Source organism: Sturnus vulgaris, chromosome 12 (assembly GCF_052056855.1).
Source record: "Sturnus vulgaris isolate bStuVul1 chromosome 12, bStuVul1.hap1, whole genome shotgun sequence".
Lineage (NCBI taxonomy): Eukaryota > Metazoa > Chordata > Aves > Passeriformes > Sturnidae > Sturnus > Sturnus vulgaris.
In genome coordinates, this window is record NC_142254.1 from 19,523,791 (window position 1) to 19,550,074 (window position 26,284).

General features: G+C 55.8%; 1 protein-coding gene across 12 annotated transcripts; it reads right to left on the reverse strand.

The window, feature by feature from the left end:
- Positions 1-1,169: 1,169 nt before the first annotated feature.
- KIAA0513 (KIAA0513 ortholog) lies at positions 1,170-25,203 on the reverse strand. Of its 12 annotated transcripts, none has more exons than XM_088172091.1 (13): positions 25,044-25,199; positions 11,033-11,492; positions 10,250-10,349; positions 9,767-9,840; positions 9,599-9,669; positions 8,926-9,133; positions 8,476-8,516; positions 7,967-8,045; positions 7,442-7,519; positions 5,911-5,940; positions 3,549-3,629; positions 3,190-3,284; positions 1,170-3,067 (listed from the first exon to the last, which is right to left on the reverse strand). In XM_088172091.1, exons 2-13 carry the CDS (start codon positions 11,362-11,364, stop codon positions 3,018-3,020), a joined length of 1,239 nt encoding a protein of 412 aa, XP_088028217.1. In that variant the 5' UTR covers positions 11,365-11,492; positions 25,044-25,199; the 3' UTR covers positions 1,170-3,017. The 12 variants fall into 12 exon arrangements, with proteins under 12 accessions (XP_088028217.1, XP_088028218.1, XP_088028220.1 ...); XM_088172092.1 differs by lacking the exon at positions 25,044-25,199 and adding an exon at positions 24,123-24,234; XM_088172094.1 differs by lacking the exon at positions 25,044-25,199 and adding an exon at positions 23,096-23,307.
- Positions 25,204-26,284: the final 1,081 nt, after the last annotated feature.

Consider the following 26,284-nt stretch of genomic DNA (forward strand, 5'->3'; position numbering starts at 1 on the left):
TTCTCCAGGGGCTCCTCCTGCAGCTCCCGTGTCACACCTGCTCTGCCCCACCTGCAGGGATTTAAACCAAGGCTGGGTTCAGCTGCACCAATGACCCTCCCGGGTGTGGTGACACCCCTTTGTAACCTGGTAATGCCTAAATTGGCTCAATGGGACCACCCAAGGAGCAGGACAGGGACATTGTCCCTTGGCACTTCCCAAGCAGGACAGGGACACTGTCCCTTGGCACTTCCCGGAGCTCAGGAGATCTCCCAGCTCCAGGGTAACTGGTCATGAATTTCATTCCCTCCCAGGTTGGGATTAAGCAGCCCCAGATCTCTTTCTCACTTCCCAAACTGTCCCTGCAGCCTTCCGAAAACATTCTGAGCACACAGCCAGCAAAACCAGGAACAGGGAGGTGCCAGGGGGCACCCACTGCAAAGGGCACCTGGAGCTGGGCAAATACCTCAGGAATAAACCCCTCCTTTCTTATACACACAAACTTATCAGGCACAGCCAGGTGATAAGGAATTCAGCAGGTGGAGGGAACAAAATTGATCCCAGGCTCCTTGTTTTCCATAGCTGAGCAGTCCACATGCAGGGAAAACACAAGGGAAAACAGCCAAGCTTTGGGGCTGGTGGGTTTCCCTCCTGCACTGAGGGGGTAATGAAATAAAAACAAGGAGCAGGGGAAGCTCCTTCCTAAGAGAAATGTGGCTACCAAGAGAGAAAGCAGCTCTGCAGGACAAGGAGCAGGCTCAGCTTGGCCATGCAGAGACCTGAGGGGACGTGGACTCTGAATCCTGGGTGGAATATGGCATTCCCAGCCTGTTAACCTAAGGGAACATCTTCTTTTTTAATAAGATAATACCAAGTAATTGATTTTTAAATACACTGAAATCAAATGTCCTGAGGCCAGAGCAGGATCTCAGCTCTGCTGTCAGCTCAGAGGCCACTGGCAGGGATGGAAAGCACAAGGGAAAAGAAAATAAAAATTAAATTTCTTTCATGTGCCTCTCTGGCTCCAGGGCAAATGTGAACATCTCTGTAAAAGGTGCAACAATTTTTCTCTATTAAAAAATAAATTATCAAAAGGGAGAAGCTGGTGGAGGCACCAGGGACCACTGAGGTCGAACAGGCAGTGTGGAGAAAATCCATCTGCTTAAAACACACAACAACAATTTAAAAAATTTCATTTTTAAGATAATTTATTCCAATGTCTCTCTCACACACACTCCATCCTTCACACAGTCCCAGTCGAGGAGGGTTTATGGCTATTTTTTATTGGATTTTAATTGTTTTTATAGAAAAATACACATGCAAATAATATATATACTTCAGAGCTGAACTTTTCTTTTCATGTTGGAAAAAATAATAATAATAAAGAAATGAAGGAAAATTTGGGAAAGACCTGAGTGGAGACAGAGACAGGGAAGGCCATGGGGATGGGATGCTCCAGGATGTTGAGCTGCTCATGGTCCAGCACATTTATCCAAGCAGGAAGGTTTTTATTGGGATGAGGGACCAACATCAGCCCCTCACCCCAACAAAAACCCTTCTCCAGTAACTCTGCCAAGGAAAAATTGTTGCTGGATTCATCCTTCCTACAAGATCCAGCATGGATCCCATCCCCAGCAGCAAGGGAAGCCCAGCTTAGGTAAAAGCATCACTTTTGATGCTTGGAAATGACACCAGAAGCCAAGAGCTACATGGAAAAAAATATCCTTTTATGCTATTTCCTATGGGATACAGCTGGCAGCACAGGGAAAATGGATTGATTGAAACCTGGACTTGTGTTTCAGGATGATGTTTTCTGGGGTGAGACTCTGTTGGACCCTTGGCTGTGCAGGGCTGGGGGTTTCTGCCCCTGTGGGCTGCTCAATGCAGAGGGGAGCAGCGATGTCCCCGTGTCCCCAGCAGTGTCCCCATGTCCCCATCTCTCTGCAAACACCGTGCCAAGGTCCAGGGCATAAAACAGATCTGCTGCATGGTGGGAGCTGCCACCCCTGGAGCAGAAGAGGAGAAGTCCTTTAGACAGGGCAGTTCCAGGTTTGATGGATGAGCAGCTGCAGCGAAGAGCTGGCCAGGGAGAGGGCAGAGAGGAGCAGCCTGGGGAAGGAGGACAATTAATCCACTGCCACAGGACGCCAGGAGGCTTTGGGAAATGTCACAATGCAGCAGCATCCCGACACTGAGAGGGCAGCAGGGAGAGGAATGAGGCGTTTTGTCATCTCCTTCCAAGGCAGGCAGAGCTCCTCTGCCTGCAATCCCACCCACAGCCATGGCTTTTTTCCTACTGATCCAGGCTAATGATATGGAGCAAACTGTTGTCTCCTTGCCCAGAGGTCCAAACCCACACAGGCAGCACAGAGAAGGCTCCCCAAGGCAAGGATTTCCCTCCAGCTCCCAAGGAGCTGCGTGCCAAAGGTGGCAGCAGCGCTTTGCCAGCCCCACCTCTGCCCCCAGCAAGGCCCTGCCCGTGTCCCCAGCCAGTGGTGACATCCCTGGTGACACCACACAACCGGAGTGGTGGCCGGGTGCAGCCCCAGCTCCTGGCTGTGGTCCCTGCCATCACCTCCTGCATCCCTGGTGCAGCTCCAGCATCAGCGAGGGGACAGCAGCAGGCAAAGGGAGCCTTGGGTACCTCTGGATTTACCACCAGACACCTCACCAGCCTTTCATGGGTGGGCTGCAGACACAGCACCTGGGGGGCTGCACAGCCACGCTGTTCCTGCTTTTCCCTTCTGTTTTGTTTTGCTTTTTAACCAACAAAATTCACTTTTAGGACTGTCTACTCCGAAAATAGAGGTGGGAGGGTCTGGCGAGGGCGGGGGCTGTTTGGCTCCTATGTCTACAGGCTGCTCTGGGGCAGCTCTAGAGTTTGGTGGACGATCATGCAGGTTTTATTGCGGCTCGTGTGTGTGGTTTGGTTTGTAGGTAGCCCAGCTTCAGTCTCAGGTAGCCCCGGAGTTGGGCTCCTCTCCCCTCCCCACCTGTCCGGCCACTGTCTCTCCTCCACCATGTGCTGGGCCAGGTGGCTACTCCGTGGCCATCTGCTCGATGTGGTCACTGAGCAGCTTGTATTGCTCTGGGAAAGAGAGAGAAAAGGGCTCAGAGAAGCTGCTGAACCATCCCACCCGTGCTCCATCCCTCCAGAATTCCCAGAAAGAAGGAAAATGAGAAATGCACATCCCCCGGGCTCTCCCCTACCTTCATCCAAGTTGCCGATGGTCGCCTGCTTCTTCAGGAAGTCACTGCAGAGCTTCTTGTTGAGGCCAAAGGCCAGCATGTTGTGGATGAAGGTGCTGAGGGAGGACAGAGACGCTGTGGCTGAGAGAATGAAGGGCCAGGCTGCCCCTTCTTCCCCCCACCCTCCTCTCCCTCTCCACAGCCCCTTGCTGCAGGCACTGGGATGATGCTCAGCTCAGTCCCTTTGGATATTCAACAAAAGGGGCAGGAGCAGGTCCCAGGGAGAGGCACCAAAGATCCTCTGCACCCCAAGGGATGTCCCCAGTGGGGGAACAGCTGGGAGGTGTCCCCAGGGTGGGTGGTGCCCGTGCCCTGCTCACCCCAGCTGCCCAAAGGTGATGTTCTCGTTGAAGCGCAGGCTGTCGTCACGCTCCTCCTGCGTCATGTGGCACCACTTCTCCCTGCAAGGAACAAGCCAGTCTGGCACCACTCTGCCACCACTGTCACCTCAGGACCCCCTGTCTGCTTCCTCCCACCCTGGGCCACGTTGCTGGAGGACAGGAAGGCACCGAGAGCCCCTGGTGTGGTGCTGGGTGTTGGATGAGCTCACAACATGGATCCATCTGCAGAGCTCTTGCCCTGGAGCAAACCGAGAGAAGCCCCGGGAAAAAAACCTTATTCCAGCTTAGCTTGGCCCTGATTAAGAGCTAAAAACATCATTGATTCCCCCAGCACAGAGCTCACCTTCAGTGCCACCGCGGGCATGAGGAGGAAGCAGGGCACGGCCATCCCAGCAGGGCTCTGCTGAAGCCCCCCGGCCTGGGAGGGTGACAGGGGGACAGCAGGCACCTGTCCCTCATCTGCAGCAAGGCTCCACCTCCCCAAATCCCAAACATACCTCCCCCTTGGACAGGGCAGGAGCTCCCAGCTCCCTCCCCACGGGCCAAAATCCCAGCAGTGCCCTGAGGATGCCCCGGCTCCACTCCAGCATCACCTTAAGGGATGGAGGGGTTTAAGCTCTGGGTGTTGGCAACCAGCTCTAGGCAGTGGCAGAGTCCCCACCCTGGGAGTAAAGCCTGTGCCACAGGGATGTCACTTGGGGTGGTGGCAGCAGGGCTCAGTGCATGCATGCCAGGGAAACTACAGCTCCACGGTGAAGCCAGCCCCTTCCCGAGAACCAAGTGAGGTTACAGCCAAGGATAAGAGGAGGAAAAGCAAGGAGAAACAGGGATAGGTAGAAGAAAAATGGAGGAGAAGGAAGAGGAGAACACCAGGAGAAGAACAGACATTTGGAGCTCACCAGAATATCAAGCAGGAAGGGAGAGCTGTGCTGGGTGGAAATTGGGATAGAGGGGATCTCATCCGAAATTCAGTGAGGTTGGCTCAGCCCCAGCATGGCTGGAACTGGAAGAGGATGAGTGCTCAGCCTCACCCCACAAAGCGAGCCAGCCCCCACTAAATCAAATATGCAAAGCTGCTGAGCCTCCAGCCACCAGATCATTGTTTATAGGGCTCTGGAAATGTACACAATATGTTTCAGGGGAATTTTTTTTTTTTTTTTTAAGAAAAGAAGGTGTAATTTCTCTCAGATAAAGCTTAGGACAGCAAATAAAACCCACAGCCAAATGTAGAGGCTGAAAGGAGAGGGGAAGAATCGAATTAAGGGGCTTTGAAATCTGGAAGCAAAACTTCACAGACCCCACTGGCTCACTTACAGAAGAAGCATGTTTGTAACTTTTTTTTCCTGCCCTTTTATGTTTTGGAGAGAGGAAGAAGGGAGAAAAAACATTATCAAAGTGCCCCCCCAAAAAAAACATTTGGCTGTGTTTCTGGCTTATTACTGGAGAGTAACATGCCTGGGAAAGGAGAAAACCCACATGTGGCTCCACTCAAAGCCTTTGATCTTCACACTGGCCCAGCAGGACAGGCACAGGGGTGAGGAACCCCCTGGGCTGTGGGGTTGTATTTTGGGGTATCCAGGGAAGCCTTGCTGTGCCTGGAAGTGCTGAGAATTCTCCATGAACTCTTTCCTCTTCCAGCAGCAGCAGCAGCAGCATTTCCCCCTGCACAGCAAACCCCAGCAGTGATATTTCCACCATCCCTTAGCCAGGACATTCCTCAGCCACACAAAAACTTCACTGCCAGGCTTCCAAAAATCCTCATCCTCTTGCTGATGCCATCACCTGGAGGGATTTGCTCCCAGATCCCACACTCCAAGAGAGCAGTGACTGTTCCCCTGCCCCGACAGCAGCTCGTGGCCCCAAGGACACGCTCCCAACTGTGACATGCAAGCCCCCATCTGCAAGTCTAATCTTGTTAAGGGATGGCAGGCAGAAAAGTGCATTAAAAATGGGAAAGGACCAGCTTTTCCAGCTGGCAAAGGATCCCCAGCACCTCTAAGTGGCAGCAGAAGCCAGGAGCAAGCAGGAAGGACAGGAGAGGGAGATGCTTTCTTCACAAAGAGACTCAGTTCGTGTCCAAAACCTGCCCAGAGGGATGTTCCCGGCAAAATATCACAGCTTGAAACCATTCAGGCTCCTTTTTATAAAAGCCACATGAAAGAGGAGCCAATCTAAGCCCCTCTGGCCCTTGGGGAGGGTGATGCTCAAACCTCCAGCAGCTGCTTCTCCTCCATGGAGAAAGGACCCCCCAAAACACATCCCCCTCCCTCCCCAGGGCAGGATGTGGACCTGAAGGGAGCATCAGCCTGTGGACGCTAAGGAAGGACAGGGACAGACACACCTCTTCTCCTCTTCCTCCCCAGTGTTCCCTCTGGAGCGGCGGCAGAAACGGGGCCGACAAAAGTGGCGCGTGAAAAGATCATGCAAGACAGAGGGATGGAGGGGAACGGAGAGAAGAAGAGATGGAAGAAGGTTGTTAGAGGCAGAGAGAGAGGAAAGAGAGAGAAAAAGAGGAGTTTAGTTCTGATTCCTTCCCCCCCTCCCCTGCCCTCCCCACCCAGAGGAGGAAAAACCTCCCCAGGTCTCGCTGCAGCCCCGGGAGGACAAAGCCCGGCCACCCCAGAGATGTCCTGGTCACCCCATCACAGAGGTGGCCTCAACCCCATCCCCACGGACTTTCTGGACATCTGCCATGGCCAAGGACCGACCTGGAATTCCAAATTCCAATCCTCCCTGCAGGGATTTCCATCCTCAGCCCAGCTCAGTGTAAGGATCCTGCATCCTCTCCAGAGGACTGGGGGCGGTCACTGCCACCTCCCAACTCCCCCAAAATGCTCAGGATACTCCAGGCTGCAGCTCCCAAAGCTCCTTTGTTGCCCAGGCTCGTTCCTGCAGCCGAGGCAGGCTCAGCCATCAGATTAATTGGGAAAGGCACTGGGAGCAGGGAGCAGCTGCCGGTGGCGTCTGTCCTTGTGAGGCATTTGCTGCTGCTAATTTGGGGCTTAATCAAAGCAAATGCAGTTATGGTTACATTGCTGCTCAATAGGCTCTTCCCGTGCTTGCTTGGGAGAAAAAAAGGAAAGCAATAAAGGGGAAAACAGGGATTGATCCGTGAGCTGAGCCTGGCACAGCATCCCAGGCTGCGAGCCAGGGCTGCTGCGGCTTAGCTCGGGATTTTGGGAGGACACAGAGCGGGGCTGGCTGCTCAAAAGGGCTGCTCCGAGCTCGGTGATTCCACCCCGAGGGTTCAGAGCCTCAGGGCACTGCACAGACAGCGGGAGGGGCTGGCTGGGAGTGGGAAACTGCCCCAGGAGAGGAGAGAGTGACTGGAGCCCTCACCCAGCTCCGGGGTGGAGCAAGAGTTGGGCACAAGCTTGGTGAGTGTCTCACCCAATTCTGCAACCCCCCGACATGAGCAGCCCCTACCCTGGCAGGTTTTTCACAGTTTTCAGGGCTGGCAGTGCCACCATCCCCAGCTTCTGTCCCTGCCGGCTGCAGGTTGTCCCTCCTGGGGACAGCTGGGACGTGCCTTCCACCCACTACACCCCCTGATGGCTGCACCCAGCACCTCCCAGACCTGCTGGCAAACTCAGCATCAACAGCCTGAGCTCTGGCTGGGATTCCTGGGCACGTCTCTAGGGCTTGGCTCTTCCAAAAATGCTGCACAGCAAGCAAGAAAACCTTCCTGCTCCCAAACCCCTACCAGGCTGCAGATCTCACCAGCCCACCCCAGTGCTCCCAGCAGGTTTCCAGTCAGGGATGGAAAGCAGAGCATCTCCCAAGGGCTGGACAAGCTCAGGGCTGTTGGGAGGAGCATCCTGGGGTGTTGGAGGGGACGTGGAGCCTCCTGTTCCCACAGGGATGTGTCCTACCTGGTGGTGGGGGATCTCTTCCTGCGCTCGCAGTGCACGGCGTCGAAGAAGGCGGCGTTCCAGAACCGCAGGTTGTGCCTGCAGGGAAGGAGGGACATGTTGGGAATGGCCAATTTGGATTTTATAATTAGGAACCACAGGGTGCCCAGAGAAGCTGTGGCTGCTCCTGGATCCCTGGAAGTGTCCCAGGCCAGGCTGGATGGTGTTTGGAGCAGCCTGAGACAGTGGAAGGTGTCTCTGCCCATGGCAGGGGTGGAATGGGATGGGATTTCAATTCTCTTCCAACCCAAACCATTCCAGGATTCCACAATCTCACCCAGCCTGTCCCAAGGGTCAGGATGGGCCAAAGAAACCTGGCAGATTTCTGGACCAGCCCTTTGGTGGCTGGAAACACACTCTGGTTAGCACAAGGGATGTGCCAAAGCCAAGGCCAGCTCTATTAGGGGCACCCGTGAACATCTGGGGACATGTGGCCAGCAGGACAAACCCTCCCCAGGCAGGAGCCAGCCCGCCCCAGGGTTTTACCAGATTGGCTGCTGCTTGAGGTGCATGTACAGGTAAATCTTCTCCCCCTTCTTCTCCTCCTCTGGGCTCTGCAGGGACACTGTGGGGACACACAGTCACACACCAGCATCTGGGGGACTCCACCTTCCCTCCCACTCGTGGATTTTGTGCCCCCTCCCAGTTCGGTGGCTGAGCACCTGGGATGGTTTGCAAACCACACACATCCTCTACACATCCACAGCAACGGGAGAGGAGCTCTGAGAGCCCTTGGAGGGCAGGGATGTCCCAGGAGGATCCTGGAGGGACTGGACTACTGGTCTGGGAGCTCACACAGGTACTGGGGGAGACTGGTGCATCACCAAAGCTCAGAGCAGTGGGTGCCCAAACCTCTGCAGCCTGTGATGCTGAGGACAAGCTCCTCACAGGACAAGAGTTGTGACTGAAATTTCAAACCCAGCCCCAAGAAATTTCAGCATTTCCAACCTTCTCTCCTCCCCCAGGGCTGCCATGGCCATGCCTGCTGCACTCACCCGTCTTCTTCAGCTTCTCCTTTGGTTTGTCTTCACCTTCGCTGTGGCACAAGAAATCAACATCAGCTCCAAAAATCCTGTCCCCCCCAACAGCCCATGGACCCCCGGCAAAGGGAACCTCATTTGAATGAACCCCCCCAATCCCATGCCACCACCCCCAGGGCCAGAAAGGTGACAAAGAGAAGTGACATCCCTCCCCTCAGACTCGGCACAGAGATGATGCAAAAGATGCTTGGAACCACATAACCCCATGGCTGTCTCCGTTTTGAGACAAATTAGGAGGAATTAGGACAATGGCCAAGGGAAACAGGACTCCCAGACCCTGAGGTGACAGTGACTAAAGCATGGGACCAGGCTGGAGACCACCTCCCATGGCCATGGCCGCCCCATGGTGGCCCTACACCCCTGGTTTGATATGGGGGCTTGCCCACCCGAGGGACTGGTACCCACTCGCTCTTTTTGGTGGCAGGACCCTTCAGTTTGGTCTCCAGGCCCCCAAAGAAGCCCTTGACGTTCTCTGTCTTGGCTGAGGTGTTTTTCAGCAGCCTCTCTGCAATGTCCTTCTTCTCAGCCAGCCAGGTGTTCGCTGACTTCAGGTACGAGTCGATGCTGCCCGTGGGCTTCTCCTTGGCCTCCAAAGGCAGGGAATGAGGTTTCCCTGGGGAAAATGTGCCAGCAGCTCAGAGGGCTCACGGCCCTGAGTGCTACCAGCTCCTGGGGACCTGCATCCAACTCCACGATGCACCACCAGGAGATGGAAACACCCAAGATCCCACCCCAGTTACTGTAGGTTTTTATTTTTATCCTCCCCGCTCCCATTTTGGATAGAAAAAACAGTTCCCTGTGGAGGAGCAGCCACTGCACACCAAACAATAAACCAAGGTGTTTCTGAGATGGAGTGTTCACATCCCACCCCCAGGGGCTGGGATCATCTGGGGGTTGTCACATACAAATATTCCTGGCTGGAAGCGAGGACAAAGCACCATCATCACCCCAGCGAGGAGTTCTGCCAGGTTTGCACGGATTCTGGGCCACCTCTCCAACACCTTTCCCATGCACAGCACACATTTCAAACCAGCCCCCAGCACCAGCAGAGCCTCCACAGGGCTGCAGGTTCCCTTACCTATGTAGTAATAGGTGAAACACATGGTCATGAGGTTCTTGGCAGGGCTGAAATCGTCCATCTGGTGACACCTGACACAGAGAGGGGACTCAGTGAGGAGCTGAGAACCCAACCACAGCTCTGCCCTCAGGGCGTTTTGGGGGTTACCACAAAGCCCCCAGGACTTACTCGAAGAGCACGAGGGCGAAGGACTGCATCAGGCGGTAGAAGGTCTGCTCTGACACACACTTGGAGTTGCAGCGCTGCAGGGACAGAGCCCAGGGGTCAGCACAGCAGCAGGAACAGCCTCAGCCCCCCAGGACCACCCACCATGGGCAGGGGGGAAAAGAGCACTCATGGATGGGTATACCCCCCCCAGAGACACACTGTACTTGTCTGGGTTTGTTTTGGGCTTTTTTTAAGTGTCTGAGTGCTGGTGGGGTTTAATTTTAAATAAAACGAGTGAATTCTCTCCCACGTTGCACCAAGGGTGTGTTTAACTGCTTAAAATGCATTTATTCGCTCTTGTATCTCCCTCTGCTGTGGTTCCTCACTTTCCTTGAGTTCCTGCCTTCCAAAAATACTTATTTGGGATATAAATAAATCCCCCTGGCCTGAGGCTATTCCAAAGGCCATGCAGGATCCCTGCTGCCTCCCCAGCACTCCACTTACCTGGGCACTCACGTATCTGGCAAACCACTCCCTGCCCTTCCCGTTCTCGCTGCTGCAGAGCTCCCCAAACCTGGCCTTCTCCTCTTGGTCCAAATCCTCTCTGAAACAGGGAAAAATTAACAAACATCATTAAAGCCAAGGATGTGACCTGCACCCCCCAACATCCCTCTAGGCATCAGCATCCCAGTGCCGTGATGCTGGAGGAAGGCAGAGGAAGAGGAGGAGAGGAACATCCATTTTGTCATCCCTCTCCTTGTGCTGCTCTTTTCTTCCTCCCTGGCAGAGGAAGAAGGGAAGAGCCAAGGACAGTGTGAGCAGAAACTGAGCTCCAGAGACAGGCAGGGAGCCCCAGAGCAAAAACAAGCCCTGTTGCTGCTCCTCACGCTCCATTTGCTCCATCCAGCCTGACATGGAGCCACGGAGTTCCAGAGACCACAGCGCCAGGAGCTGGGGGATGCAGGGCTGGGGGCACTGCCAGGGGCTGCCACAGGGCCCCTGGGCACGTGTGAGCCACTGGCATTTCCACGAGCACCAGTGGGGACAGGAGATGGGGACAGCGAGCCCCTGGCATGGGAATGTGGAGAGAGAAGAAGGGAGGGGAGCTGGGAGTGGGAGATGAGCTGGGATGTGGCCAGGAGAGGGTGCAGGGCAAAAGCCACATCCCCCGCAGCACTGACCCCACGGAGGGGAAGGACACAAACTGCTGCTCCCAGAGTGGGAAAGCAGCCAGATCCAATCCCATCCCGTGGGATGTCCCTGGCATTGCCAGCCCTGCTCGCTCACCCCCCGGTGAAGATTTTCTCCACGTAATTCCTCATGAATTCCCGGCGCTCGGCCGTGGCCTCGTCCCGCGCCGACTCCGTGCTCTGGCTGGAGGAGAAGGACTCGTTGGAGGAGGAGCGGTGGTGGCCACCCCAGTGCTGGGGAGAGTCGCCCATGTCATTCTCGCTGTCTGCCGACTCGGTGGCATCGCTCTCCTCCGCGGCCACGTCGTCCCCTGTGTCCCCCAGGTCACTGGGGGCAGCGGGAGGAGCGGGCTCTGAGGGGTCACACGAGGGTGGTTCCGTGTCAAAGTCAATGAGGTTCCCTACAGGCACATCCAGAGGGGCCTCCATGGCTCTCCCCGGGGATGTGGCAGGGTTGGGGACACGCTCTCCTTGTCCTTTTGCCCCTCACTGGGGCGTTGAGGCCATGGCTGGCAGGATGCTGGCTAAGGCAGGCAGGACCTCCTGGAGGGGAACATCTGAAAAACACAAGGAGGACAAAAGTGAGGACAGGACTACCAGGGAACCACCACCATGGACCTGGGACCAGGCCACCACCCACGATGTCCCCAGTGGAGCACTGGAGGGACACACAGAGCTGGCTCCTGTCCACCAGCCACGTGAATCAGCAATCCCATGGAATGCTCACGTGCTCTCGGCACCGCTCGAGAGGGTTTTCCATCCTTTAGCCCAGAAAAGGGACAACCGGAGCCTCAGCTCCATATGTCACATTTGGGATGTGACATCTCGTGGCCCGACGGGCAAAACTGGGCTGGCAGGAGCCAGCAGCTGGCAGGACACTGATGGTTCTCCAGGGCAGCCCTGACATCCTCCTGTCCCTGTCCTCTGTCTGCTCACGGGTCTGTCTGACCCCGTTTGGAAATGGGATCATCTCCAGGGTGGAACATCCTGGAGTTTAACACTGGGACTTAGCTGGGAATGGAAAGGGGATGCTGGACACAACAGAAACTGGAATGGGATGAGGATGCAGAGCTCTGGAGTGCAATGAAGGGGTTTTGGCACCCCAGATTGCAAAGGTCCTGCAAAGGAGGTACAGAGACCACAGGAATGGGGATGGACTGGGATGCTCCAGCACATGCCCATCCTGGACAGTGCTGCAGCAAAAGAGGCAAAGAAAGGGCCACCCTGGAGCTGCCCCTGTGTCAGAGTCACTGATGTACACAGTGAGGGTGTTCTGCCCCAGGAGGTGGTGAATTATAATGTCCGAAACCCAGCACACACTGCAGCACCCGGGCACAGGGTGGGACAGGAGCAGGGACAGCAGCACAGGTGACAGGGAACAGTGACAAACCCAGGGCAGCAACACAGCAACATTGACACAGCCCTGCTGCCTCCCACGGAACTGATCCCAGGACACAGACAACCACCCCCAGAGCAAAAATCCCCAAAGGACTGATGTCCAGTTCCTCAGACAAACAGGAGTTCAAACTGAAACCAAATCTGACGTGTTTCACCGAGCACAGCACAGTGGGAAAACAACCCCTGGGCTGCAGGAGCAGCCACTCATCCAGCAGCATCACCCTCCTCCTCCTCTTCTACAGAGACCCTTTGGAACACCAGACAGAAACACAGCTCTTTGAGTGGCTGGGAAAAGCCCCTGTCCCCAGAGACAGCAGGGACAGAAAGAAAAGTCACCTTGGGTGGCAGAACTCATGCAGCCACCTCACTCTGAGCCCCCTGGCACACACCTCGAGCTGGCTCCCAGGAGCTGCAGGGACACTGCTGCACTCCAGGAGCTGTGGAGAGCTCAGCTCCTGGGAGAGGAGCAGCCCAAGGCTGCGGCACAGCAAGGATTGGCCGTGTTCCCATGGGGATCCAGCCAGCTGCAGCCTGGCTCCGTGTCCCTGGCAGTGTGAGCCATCCCAAAGCACCCCTCCAGCTCCAGGGACATACATCCATCCATCATCCATCCATCCATCCATCCATCCATCCATCCCTCTGCCCTCAGCCCTTCCCACTCCCACAGCAGCTGCAAAGCCCCTTTTGAGACTTTGATGTAGAGAAGAGCTCAGAGCCCCTTCCACTGCCTAAAGGGGCTCCAGGAGAGCTGGAGAGGGATTTTGGATAAAGGCATGGAGTGACAGGACACAGGGAACGGCTTCCTATTGCCAGAGGCAGGGTTAGATGGGATATTGGGAAGGAATTATTCCCTGTGAGGGTGGTTGCCCCATGACTGTCTGGGAGAGAGGACTTGGAGTTCAGCCAGGGAGTGCATCCTGCTCACAGAGGGATGGAAAAGATTTAATCCCTCACTGACCAGCTCATGGTAAAGCCCTGCCCTTGAGTAAAGGCTACCAAAGGTGTTGGCAGCTGCTGGGGGTGCCCAGGGCTCCCAGGCACCTCCACAGGGGTTGGGTTCTCAGCACAAAGCCCAGAAGAGCTTCAAAACCAAAACCAGCTGCAGAACCAGCCCTGTCCCCACTCCACAACCTGCTCATTGCTCCAGCAGAACAAATCCAGGGAAGGAATAGCCAAAATACCAAATGAGAGCCTCAGGTCCCACAGTTGGCACCGTACACTCACGGACATCAGCACAGCTGCACAGGGGGTTCCCATTCCTGGCCAGGTCTAATTTGAGAGTAAATGAGGGTTCTGGAATTAAAAGGGACTTTTAGGCTGTTTGGGAGCTTCAGCATCATCCTGAAATTCAGCAGCTCCTGGGCTGACTTTAACCACGAAACTCAACCAGACAGGTGGAGACACCAGCCCGGGATATGTGAACGTCCAGGAATGAGCTGAAGCCACGCATGGGAATGTCATAGGAAACCCATGGTGCCCTGAAACTTGGGAAAATGACAGTTTTTACTAAAAAGAAATGCTGAGGTAGTTGTGAATGATTCACCTATAGCTGCATATGTGTGCAAGCAGCTTTAATCCATGACCTGCCCTTGAATCCAGCATTCCTGACTGGATGTCCCAGCATCCCTAAGCCCTGCACTGAGTTTCCCCTCGGGGCTTTTTCCAGGTGCTGAGGTCAGGTTTGCTGCGGGGCCTCAGCAATTCACACCTGGGAAATGGGATCCAATCCCAATTTGGCCAACCTGTGTCCCAGCTCTCCTGTCTCTCCAACCACAGCAGCCCAGTGCGCTGCTCCCAGCCTGTCCCCAGAGCTGGGTGACAAACTGGGATAATCCCTGTTATCAGCTCGGGCGTGGGTGACATCCCACACGATGACAGTGCTCGAACCCACCCTCACTGCATCCCGCACGGAGATGGTGCTCCAGCCTGGAGCTGTCAGGGATGACTAAAAACTGTAATTAAAGCAAAGAAACCTCTGGCTGCCTCCTCATAGCCTCATCCCTGCAGTCTGGCAGCCAGACACGGAGAGCAGGAGCTCCGAGAGCCCCTGGGAACATTCAGCTGCGGGAAAGGGGGAAAAGCCACAATTGATGTTCATGCAGGACTGGTCTTGGCAGCCCAGAGGGGACAATTCTGCTGCTTTGGACACAGCCACGAGCTCTGCAGAGAGCTCTGGCACTGCCAGCATCCCGCTGCTGTGCGGGGGCGAGGGATGCTCACACGGGCAGTGCCTGGCCCTTGCCAGGACTGGTTTGTGCCCTGCACAGGTGATTTCAGCACATCCCACCTCTCTCTCCCAGCTGTGCCAGGGGACAAGGTTTTTTTTTCGTTTGTGGGAAAGGGGTCAGAGTTTTGGTGCCTTCTCCCAGCCCGTGTGCTGATGCCCTGCAGAGGAGGCAGCCCCAGTGCAGGGGACACACACAGCGAGTCACTGGCAAAGTGCCGCTGCTCAGTGCTGGCACTTCTCCACACTGCGGCCCTCCGTGGAAATCGTCCCTTGTCCCATCCACCCTGGCATTGCCCTGGCACGGGAATTCCACCTTGCTCCTGGTGCTGGCACTGCCCGGGGACACCGCACAGCCACCCACCTGCGCTGCACCCACGGCTCTGTCCCAAGCCAGCCCGGCCGGGCTCTGCAAGGGCAGCCTGGGCACGGCTGAGTGCCTGCCAAGGAAAACTCCGTGTGCCGTGAGGGAACAGCGTGTTTCCTCCCAGGGAACTGGTCAGTCTTGTTCCCTCGTGTCGCTGCCCCGGGGAGAACACGGCGGCAGCAGGGTCACGGCTCTGGGGTGCAGACCCGTGCAGTGCCAGATCCCCAAACCCACCCCAAATCCAGAGGTACCGCGTTTACCCCCCTCGCAAGCACCCCGCTGAATTTAAACACACAAACCTCCTTGTTTAAACATATCCTGCGACTCTGGAGAGCAGAAACTCCTCGTGGCTGGGTTCGCCCGTCCCGCCGCAGATCCGCTCAGCTGCCGGGGCCGGGACACGCTCCCGGCTTTGCCAGGAAGGCTCAAGCTGTGCCCTGGCCAAGGCGCAGCCGTGCTGCAGCACTGCCCACAGCTCTGCAACCTCGTCAAATAATTCCCTGCGTGCCAGGGGGGTACCTGGGGGCGGTGCTCAAGCTGGGCTGGCACAGGTGAGGCAGAGACCGCACACGCCCCGTGCGTGCCACAGCCAGCTCCCAGCTCATCGTGAGCCGCCACCGGGATCCCGATCCCTGATGAGGGAGGATTTTTGGCATGTGATGTGTGAAGGTCTAGAGGATCTTTCCCCCAGCATCATCTCCTCTCCCGGCCCCAGCGCTGGGGCTCTGCTGCCTTCCAGGTGGATCCTTCCCCTTCCCCAGCCCGGCTTTAGCTCGCACGGGGCACTGACAAAACCATCACTCAGCCCTTAAACCGGAGCCATTTCCAGGGAACCTGAAGCCCGACGAGCTCCCAGCTTGCCCCGCTTCCCAGAGATCCTTTTCCTTTCCCTTCGCTGCCATCAGACACCAGATGGCAGCTCCCCATTCGCCTGGACTTGCGCGGAGAATTAAATGTCTCTTGAATAGACCTGAGCTGCGTAAGCCGCGCTTTTGTGCCGAGCAGCGGTTTCTCCTTTCACACTTCCCATCGGCACAGATCCCACACACCCCCTCGGCCACGGCCACATCCCCGGGGAGCCCCAAAATGGGGTTATTTATTCTGCAATTCCCATTTTTACCTGGCAAAAGCATTCCTCCCGGGGGCCGTACCAGGCTGTATTCTGGAAAAAGCACACGCGGGGGGAGGGGGGGTCCCTGCCCCGAGCATCCTCAGCCCCCCATTCCCATGGGAAATGCTGCTCCTGCCCCTGCGGAGGGGATGGGGATGCAGCCGGCTCTGCGAGCGAAGCTGATGGAGCCTGGGGAGCACCTGGGGACCCTCCACCCTTCCCGGGTGCGTCCCCTTGGACAGCTGGATAAAAAATCGGGGTGTCACCTACCGGAGGGAGATGGGGACAGACGATGGATGGATGGATTAAAGCCCAGCCAAGCCCAGGCCTGTCCCCAGGCGGGGTCACGGCGCCATCCTCACCCTCCCTCCCTCCATCCCTCGGCTTTTACCTGCAGCCTGGAGCCTCGCAGCGCCTCGGCTCGCAGCAGCATCCGGCCCGGGGGTGGCCGGCGTGGCCAGCACACCGGGGAACGGGCGATGGAGGCGACGCGGGGACGCTGAGCTCCCTCCTCCCTCCCTCCGTCCGTCTGTCGGTCCGTCCGTCCCTCCCTCCCTGCGGAGCTCCGGAGCATCGCGGTGCCCACGCGCGGCTGCGCGCACGGCGCCGGGAAAGAGCCGCGGAAAAACTCGTGGGATGTCACCCCTGGGATGTCACCCGTGTGCCTTTCCTGCCGCACAGGGTCGGCGTTTTGCCCAGGGAAGGATTCCCACTCTGCTCATCACCCTCTAAAAACAGCCCCTGTGCGCCCTGGAGTCGGGAATGTTACGAAAAATTAGGATCCCCATCAAAGGGGGAGTTCTCCAGACTAAGTAGCTGCACGGGCAGATATCCAAAATATCCACCGAAATATTCCCATCAAAAGGGGGAGCAAATCGTCTTAAGTCCCTGGATATGCAGGTGTCCTAAATATTAAGTAAAATAAGGTGGGGTCCCCAATTAAAGAAGGGTTTTCCAGCCCAAACCAGCCCATCCAAGCCCCTGTGCTCCCTGACATCTGGGATATTAAGCAAAATAATCCAGGATTCACATTAAAAAGGAATTCTCCAGCCCAAACCAGCCTAGCACATGCAGATATTCCAAATATAAACTAAAATAAGGTGGCGTTCCCATCAGTGAGGAGTTCTGCAGCCCAAAACAGCCTAACTACCTGCACATGCAGATATCCCAAACATTAATTAGAATAAAGTGGAGTTTCCATAAAAGGGGGATTCTCCAGCCCAAAATGCCTTGTTCAAGCCCCTCTGCATCCTGACATCTGGAATATCAAACAAAACTAAGCAGGATTCCTATCAAAGGAGGATTCTTCAGCCCTTTTCCTCACCTTTAGCTGGTTTTTAGGCCTCCCCAGAATTGTGAATTATCTGCTCTGCTCCTCCCCAGGTGAGCCACTCTGGGGGAAAAGTGTCAGGTGAGACCAGAGAGGGGAAGCCCTGGAGGGGAGGAGGAACTGGGTGGGAGCAGCACCAGGATAAGGGCAGAGCTCGGGGGAATTGCTGCCCATTCTGAGGGCACTGTTGGGATCTGGCTTCTGCCCTGGAGAAAAACTCCAGGGATTTCATGGCAAGAGATGGGAAACAGGGCAAGTCTGAGCAGCCTGGGAGGGATATCCCAGAGGGACAGGCTGTTACATGGCTGGGGGGCAATTTTGGGGTGCTCTCAACAATGAAGAGTCAAAGATACAAACAGAAGCTTGGAGAGGAGGCCACCGAGCCCTCCAGGGCACCTCAGCCCTCCCAAAAGGAGTCAGGCACTGCCTGCATTTACCCAGAGGGGTCTCCCTGAAGATTTTGGGGAGCAACAGCTCCTGATGGAGAGAGGAGGCTGGAAACCCCCACATCAGCACAGAATCCCTGGTCCTGCTTATCCTCCCTACCCCTGCATCACCCCAGCCCTGAGCAGAGCCCTTTTCTGTGCATCCCCACGGACAGGGAGACAGGAATTGCTGACCCAGCACACCCTGGAGGAGCTGCAGTCCTACTCTGATCCCCAAGAAGGACAAAATCCAGGGAGAACCACATCCTCCCCCTCAGGAGATGCCAATGAGCAGCAAATTGTGTGATCCCAGGGAAAAACTGCTGGAGTGGGAAATGCAGCATCCCTGGCACGGCCTGGCCAAACCTGAGTGCTGCTGCTCAAGGGCACCCTTGGAAAAGAACCCAAAGCCTGAATTGTGTGGTTTTCAGTGCTCTGGAGCCAGGCAGGAGTGAGGGAGATGGGTGAGTCACTCCTGCCACGGAGCATCCTCGTCAGGAGAGCTCAAACGATGCCAATTAGTGTGAAATTGCTCATTGTCCCCTTTATCCCCACACCCGTCATCAGCAGCCCACGGAGGGAACAGCAGTGCCTGTGACACAACACTTGAGCTCAGCAGAAACCCAGGAGCATCCCTAATTGACTGTCTGCCCAGGGTGATTATTATAATTAAGCCAGACTTCAGGAATTGCAAGTGACATGGAAAAAACACCCCCCAGCTCCCCAGTTTTGATATGACACCATGGGGAGGGTTTTGGTGCCTCCCCCTCGCCAGTTCTTGATGGTTGGGTTTTCACGTGGACGCCTGGTCTTTGTTTGTTTGTTTTTATCTGTTTATTCTGCTGCTGACCCTGGGTTTGGGAGGTGGAAATCCTGGGAGTGCACACATTCCTAGCACCTAGAAGTGCCCAAGGCCAGGTTGGACAGGGCTTGGAGCAGCCTGGGATAGTGGAAGGTGTCCCTGCCCACGGTAGGAGATGGGATGGGATGAACTTTAAGGTCCCTTCCAACCTAAACCTAAAATTCCATGGTTCTGTGAAGTTTTATGCCTCCTCCACCTCAGCACATAGTCTTGACTGATAATTCTTCACCTTAACAAGGAAAGGAGAAGCCCCAGGGACTGGGAGAGCATCCACCCCAAAACTGCCACGGCTGGGAGCAGCCAAGGAGCAGAACCCAGGCTTGGGTTGGGTCATTTACCCTCCAGCACCCATAGGAGACACCCAAGACTTCCCAAGGGGAAATCTCTCCATGGTGGTGCCCCCAAAAACACCCTCCTGGGAGAGTGACCCCTCTCCCAGCCCAGAACCATCTCCCACCACCCCCCTTGCCACCCCACACCGCCCTGCTCCCTCCTTGGCTCGTTCCAGGGATGCCCTGGCAGCGGGGCCGCAGCTGCAGCGCTGGCACAGGGAGAGCTGCCTGTGACGTGGATGTTCCTCACTCTGCAGACAAAGGCTCCGGGGGTGGCTGTGTCTGTCACACACCACAAGTGCCCTATTTTCTCCTATTTTCTCCTATTTTCTCCTATTTTTCCTTTTCCATCCCGTCCCAGCACGGCTCCAGCAGCAGCACAGCCAGGCTGGCATCTGCCAGGAGTGGGTGGCCAGCAGCAGGAGGGGGGCACAGAGCAGGGTGGGTGCTGAGCACGGGGTGACATCCCCATCAGGCACAGGGTGACATCCTCATCAACTCAGGGGAAGCAAATTTTGTGGAAGTTACTGAAGTATTGCATAATTTTTTGCTTCACACCCCTGAGCAGCAGGATCAGGCACAAGGGCCAAGGGAGGAGCTGGCAGATGCAGGAAGGAGCCAGGGGTTTGGTGGCAGAAGGATCCCAGAATCACACAATGTCCTGAGTTGGAAATGACCCACAGGGATCACCCAGCCCCTGTGTGGCCCTGCCCAGACACCCCAACAATCCCATCCTGTGCCTGGGAGTGTCCAAACTCTCCTGGAGCTCTGGCAGTCCTGGGGCTGTGCCCATTCCCTGGGGAGCCTGGGCAGTGCCCAGCACGCTCTAGGGGAAGGACTTTCCCCTGAGATCCACCCTAAACGTGCCCTGGAACAGCTCCAGCCATTCCCTGGCTCCTGTCCCTGGTCACTGCAGAGGTGTCAGTGCTGCCACTCCACTCCCCACTGTGGTGTAAAATCCTGCTGTGAGGAACGACAGCAGAGCAAGGCTGGGGAGAAACGAGATGACAGCTCTGATAAAAACCCCAAATCCCAGGTCCTGTAACACCACAGGGCCAGGCTGGCCCCGTGCCAGAAGAGGGGCAGCTCCTCTGGGCAGGGCTGTGCCACCAGAGCCAAAGTACCTGGAGAGGGACAGGGGCAACAAGAGGCTTCAACATCACCGAGCCACTCGCACAAGGATGAAATGATTTACATTAAAAACACCCCCCCAAGAGGAAACCACCCAAGCCCCAAAGGATACTCACCCTCCACCCTCTCATGGGCTAAAAGATTCGGTTCAGCCTCCCAAGACAAGGAAGATGCCGAGTTCCTGGTGCTGGTCTGTGCTCCAGAGCCCCGTCCCAGCCCAGGAGCTGCTCCCTGGGCCCTCAAACCCAACACCCAACACCAGCACAACGCAACCGAGTGTTGCCACACCACGGATGGTTGTGACACAGCTGCTAAAAACCTAAATAAGCCGCTCTTCCAGACTGACCCTCTGCAAATCCCTCCTAATCCAATCTTGCTTATGGCATTAAGTTGGACCCTCCCATGCTGAACGCCCCTGTTTGCTCAACAATTGGGAAAATCTTGGTCTTTTCTCAGTCCTGGTTGAAGCTCTGATGCAGAAGTCACCAGAGCTTCCCTCTCCTCGTGTATGGAGGTGTTTGGGGACGGGGCTACACCTGCACTCCCAGCTCCACATCCCACACCTCACAGTCTGGGCATGGAAAACTTCCCTCTGTGCCAGTGTGACACAGCCAGGAGTTCTCCTTTCTTGGGATCCGTGTGGTTTAAAACAGAGTTTTCTCCACCTTATCCAGACACAAGGGAAGAGCTGGAGGAGATAAACCCTGCTCTGACCTCCAGTTTCCCCCATAAATCCCAGGTTAGGAAATAAACCCCAAACCACATTCGCTTGGTGTGTTATTCCCACAGAAGATGCCAGAACCACATTCCCCACCGTGGCTGGGGGTTGGGAACGCTCTGCCCTCCTTGAGGCCATCCCACAGATGGATCCCACGTTAGGAGGACACAAACCTGTGGGTTTGCCACAGGCTGTCACAGCCACACGGCTCTGTGATGCTGATTCCTGCAGGGGAGGAAAAAACCCTGCCCGTGTGTCCCCAGGGTCCTCTCGGTTAGCAAACATCTGCCACCCCACGTGTGTCAGAGCAGCTCAGCCAGGCAGCCAGGAGGATGAAAGTGTTATAATTACCCTCAGCTCCCTGGAATCTGCAGGAAAGTCGTGCCTCTGAAAAGGAGACCTGTTTTATCTTTCCTAAAGCCAAACCTGTTTATAAAGGGAGACACGGCTGGCCCAGGCTGGAGCTCCTTTCCCTCTGCTTCCCCTCCAAATAAGCCTGATCGTGTTTGGATCCATCACACTCAGTACAGGAACATCCACGGGGATCTGTACCCACCAACTCTGCCTGCAAGTCCTCATGGACCTGGGGAAGAGCTCCAGAGGGATTCAATCCATGACAAACCAGCCCTTGGAGCATGCAAAACCACCACGGAATCCCAGCAGCGGGGGAGCTGGGAGGAAGGAGGTTGGATTTCCTCCCTCTCACCCATTCCAGGCAGTGGGAAGGGCAAGGAGCAGCCGTGGGGCTGCTGGGAGGGCAAAGGTGGCAGCTCTGTGTTGTGTTGTCACAGTGTCCCAGGGCTGGGGTGGTGGCACATGGTGGCAGCAGGAGCCTCAGGATGGTGCGACCCACCTCAGCTCGGGCAAAACAAATGGGATTGACAGGGAATGGCAGCAAAACTCAGCCTCTGATCCCCCCCACAGCTTCCCTCCAGCCTCCCCCACACGAGCTGTGGTGACACCTGCAGTGCTGGTGGCACCTCCAGCACAGCTCTCTGTCCCAAGTCCCCTCTCCTGCTCTAGCTCAGCTGGTCACAAGCCAGGGATGAGCATCACCTCCATCTGCAGCATCTTTCCCAGGAAGAGTGGGGTCCTCACACGTGGGAGAGGAGCTGGTGGGAGCCCTGCAGCCCCCAGAGCGTTGGGACACAAGCACAGGATGCTCAGGACACCCCAGTGGCCACGGCACCACAGGGAAGGGCACCAGCATGGTGGGAATAGAGCCCAGAATGTGGATATTAAGGCATTACAGTGGCAGAGGATCAATGCCCTTTTCCTGCTTTTATTCCCAAATCCTGACAAAGATTGGGTCCCTGAGCAGGCCACCTCAGCCATCCTCTCCTGAGCATCCTGCTCATGTGTCACCTCCCTGCTCTCCCAATTGTCACCTCTGCAATCCCAGAGGATTCAGCATCGACCATCCTGCTCAGCAGCAAGGGACAGGGACAGGGAGGACAAAAGAGCCACTGCACTTCCAGACACTCCATCCCCAGGTAATCCCATCCCTAATCGGTTTGCATGAAGATCTTCCAAATTCATGAGCAAATAACCAAGAATAATAAGAGTGACTAAATTAACTCCAGGCTCACGGTCCTGCAGCTCCCTGTGATGGGATGTGCTCCTTCCAGTGGGATCAGATGGGATGTTATGGGACAGGGCAGGTTGGGATGGAATGGGCTGAGATGGCAGTGCCAGTCACCCCTAAGTGACTATTTTTGAACACAGGCACCAAATCTACCCAAACCAAGCTCATTTTGAGCTGTGGTGTGGAAGAAGATGCTCCTTGAGGTCCCTTCTAACCCAAACCATTCCATGATTCTCTGATTTTACCCTCCCAAGCTGCTTCCCTGGCCAGGCTCTCTGGAAGTGCCTTGTGTGTTGTTATTTCCCTTCCAGCTCCAGCAGTGACTCCTGGATCTCTGTTTGTGTAAAGCTTCACCACATGCCGGGTAACAGCCCAACAAGGAATTTACAAATATCATCTTTGGAGGCAGCAATTGCCACTCCAGCCATCTGTCAAACCAGGAGCCTGGCAGCAGAGATGCCACAAGTTGGGATCTCATGGCAGCCACACTTTGGTCACCGACCCCCAGGCTTACCAAAATAAACCTCCAAAACTTTCCAAACCACTGCAAATTTTCCAACTTTTGCCATTCCACACCTCCCTGCTGCAAGCCAGCACCCAGGTGGGATCAGCACCCACTCACCACCCACCCTCCAGCCCCAGCCTTCTCCCAGGGGAGCCCCAAAATTCCCTTTTACCTCCTGCTCCTTCCAGAAGCGTCGGGGATGCCCAGCCCCGGGCGGGCACAGCCTGGCGTGCCAGGGACACTCCCGGCAGCATTTACCGCTGTCCAATGATTCATCCAAGCTCCGGGTGACAAAGTGAAAGCCAAACAAGGTGAGGCAGGGATGCGCCCGATGCTTTTCCCTGTCCCCGGGTGCCGCCCGCCCACGGCAGCTCCGGCGGGACTGGAAAGACCTGTTGGTGCTCCTGCCGGAGCCAGGAGGGCAGGGGCTGGCAGGAGAGGTGTGGCAGAGGCCAGCAGGGCTCCTGTCACCGCCTCCGGGGCTGTCACTGACCCCAGGGCTGCTGTCACCGCCTCTGGGGCGGTCACCGACACCCTGTGAGGGCTGGGGATACTTTGGGTGCATCCCACATCCCAAAGGGGGAATCCAAACCTATTCCATCCCCTGCCCAGGGAATGAAATAATTTCATCTGTCCTTGAGTCAGGCTGGGCCTGGAGACCCCTGACCTGCGGCTCGGACCCCCAAATGCTCGAGGGGTAACCCCAGTAATCCCCCATCCCAAATCCAGACCCCCTGGGATGCCCTGAGAGCTGTTCCCCATCTCCCACTGCAGCACAAAGCGCCTGCAAACAGCACAGCCAGGGGAGAGAAAACAGGAAAAAATCCAGGGGGAAAGGCAGCTTTATTTCTCGCTGACATTTAATAACCTTTATTGTCCTCTGAGCAGCAGTTTCCCATCCCAAGAACCGGCAGCAGATTTTCCTCCAGGCTGGAAAAGCTTTGGAGCCTGGCAGCTGCCCCATCCCCTCACCCTGCACCAGAAACCCCAAAAGGCTCCAAACCAGAAGGAAATGCTGTGGGATGTCGGGATTGGGGTGGCCCTGCTGGAGCTCCCTGTAAATCCCTGCTGCATTCTGCAGCCCGGGGATTCTCCCCACAGCATCCCCAGGCTGCTGGGGCAGATCTTTCAGCACTGAGGCTGCACAAAACATTCCAGGGACACAGCAGAGCATCCGAGCCGGTGGATGAGGCACTTACCAGGCACGGGGGAGAGGCACTGACAACTCGCAGGAGGCGAAAGGAGGAATTAATGGTGCTGCAATTCCCACTGCCTCCATCGTTAGGGAAGGAAAACGCATCCGAGCAGCCTCACTCGAATGCACAGCGTAATTTGTTTTGGATTTAATGTCATCCTGCTTCCCGGAGATGGGCTGGAGCTGGGAAAAGCCTCTGCTTGTATCGACCATGCCCCAGGGAAGGTGGAAGCAAAGGAGGGGATTTGAGGAGTTTTATGGAGGGGAAAAGCTCAGCTGAACTTGGGCAGTGCTGCTGCTGCGACCACTGAAGTGAGACATCACCCCCAGGAGCTGCTGGCTAAAAAAAATACCTCAAATCAGCTCCATATTCCTATCATATCATAATACCTAGCATCAGCTTGATATTCCTACCAATCTTTTATGAAGATTCTCAGCAAGGTTTTCTCCTGCCCACCAAACTCTGCACGCTAAAAGCAGCATCACCTCACCCGAAACCAGGAGTTTGGGGACAGCACAGGGAGAGGGGAACCGCAGTTTTCTCTGGGATTTAATTCTCTCTTGGAGCCCTGAGCTTTGCAGGACGAGGTCAGGATTTTCCCCAGCCTGATGTGTTTCCTCCCTGGGGCCTCTTGTTTGTGCAGGCGGCTGTGAACGTTTCCTCCTCCCGGAAAAGCTCAGCAGGGAACAGCCCGGATGGGCGCTCACACCCCTGACTCCCCCAGCCTCCAAAACACTCCTAATTCAGGAATCAGATCTGCTCAGCTCACCCCTCCCTAAAACCTGCACAGCTCCCCTGCACCTCCTGCTTCTGGCTTTTAACCCAAATTCATAACCCAATCCAGGGCCCTGAGCCCTGCCAGGGTTGGGAATTCCAGTCAAATCTCCAGGTGCTGCTGGAAGAGAGAAATAATCAAATACAGACCTTGGGGGGGCTCCCACGGCAGCAAAATCGCTGGGTTTTTCCTGCAGGGCTGGAACAAGGAAGAGATAAACCACGTTTGCTCCAGAGCACAGGCAAACAACTGCTTATCACCACGTTGGCAGCCTCAAGGCTATTGCAGGGTGTCAGGAAATGTATTATTCCTCTTCTCTCCCGGGAAAGGTTCTATTTTTGGCCCCTCCGTCACAGGGAGCTGCTGGGGGCTGGGAGAGCAGCCAGCCCTGCAGAGCCCCTTCCCTCCCACTCACCTGGGAGCAGATGGATTTTGGGGAAAACAGAGGTGGTTTTGGTTCAAGCTGCAAGATCCACCCTCACCTGGCTCACAGAGAAAGCTGCAGGGAGAAGTTAGAGATTCTTCCAGCACCTAAAGGGGCTCCAGGAGAGCTGGAAAGGGATGGAGGGACAGGACACAGGGAATGGCTCCCACTGCCGGAGGGCAGGGCTGGATGGGATATTGGGAAGGAATTGTTCCTTGGGAGGGCGGGCAGGTCCTGGCTATCACTGCCCCATCCCTGGAAGTGTCCTCTGGACAGTGCTTGGGAGCACCCAGGGACAGTGGAAGGTGTCCCTGCCCATGGATGGGGTGGAATGGGATGAGCTTTAAGGTCTCCCCCCAACCCAAAGTGCTCCACGGTTCTGTGATAACCCAAAGCTCAGCTGCGAAGGGGCAGAGCCAGACTTTGTGCTGGATTTTCTAATGGCATTTTAGGGGGGCGTTGGTCATTTTCAGGCTGGAAAATGATAAATCCTGTATGCTTGGGGGGACAGAAAAAGCCACAGCTGCCCTGACCCAGTGCTGTGTGGTGGTGAGAGACCACTGGGTCCTTCTGCCACCCCATTTGTGACACTCCCTGCACCACAATTCCCTTGGCCAAAGAGGAGAGATCCATCCATTGCTCTCCTCTCCACCACACCCCTGCAATGCCCAAACCCAAAGAGCCAACACATGGAAAAAGCCCATTTTTGATGATTCCCTTCTGTCCAAGTATGAGATCGGTAATTGAGGGTAAAATTCCATCCAGGGTCCTGAAAATAGCCCAATAAATGAGCTCAGCTCTTTGCTGGTTGACTCAGCTAATCCTTCAGCTGCCGCCAGACAGCTTTGATTGTATCTTCTCTCCTTGGGCTCCCTTTAATGCCAAGGCCAAGCTGTGGCAGCTGCAGCAGCTCCGTGCAATTCATAATCTGCCTTTATTCCTGGCTGCACCACTGAACAGAGGTCG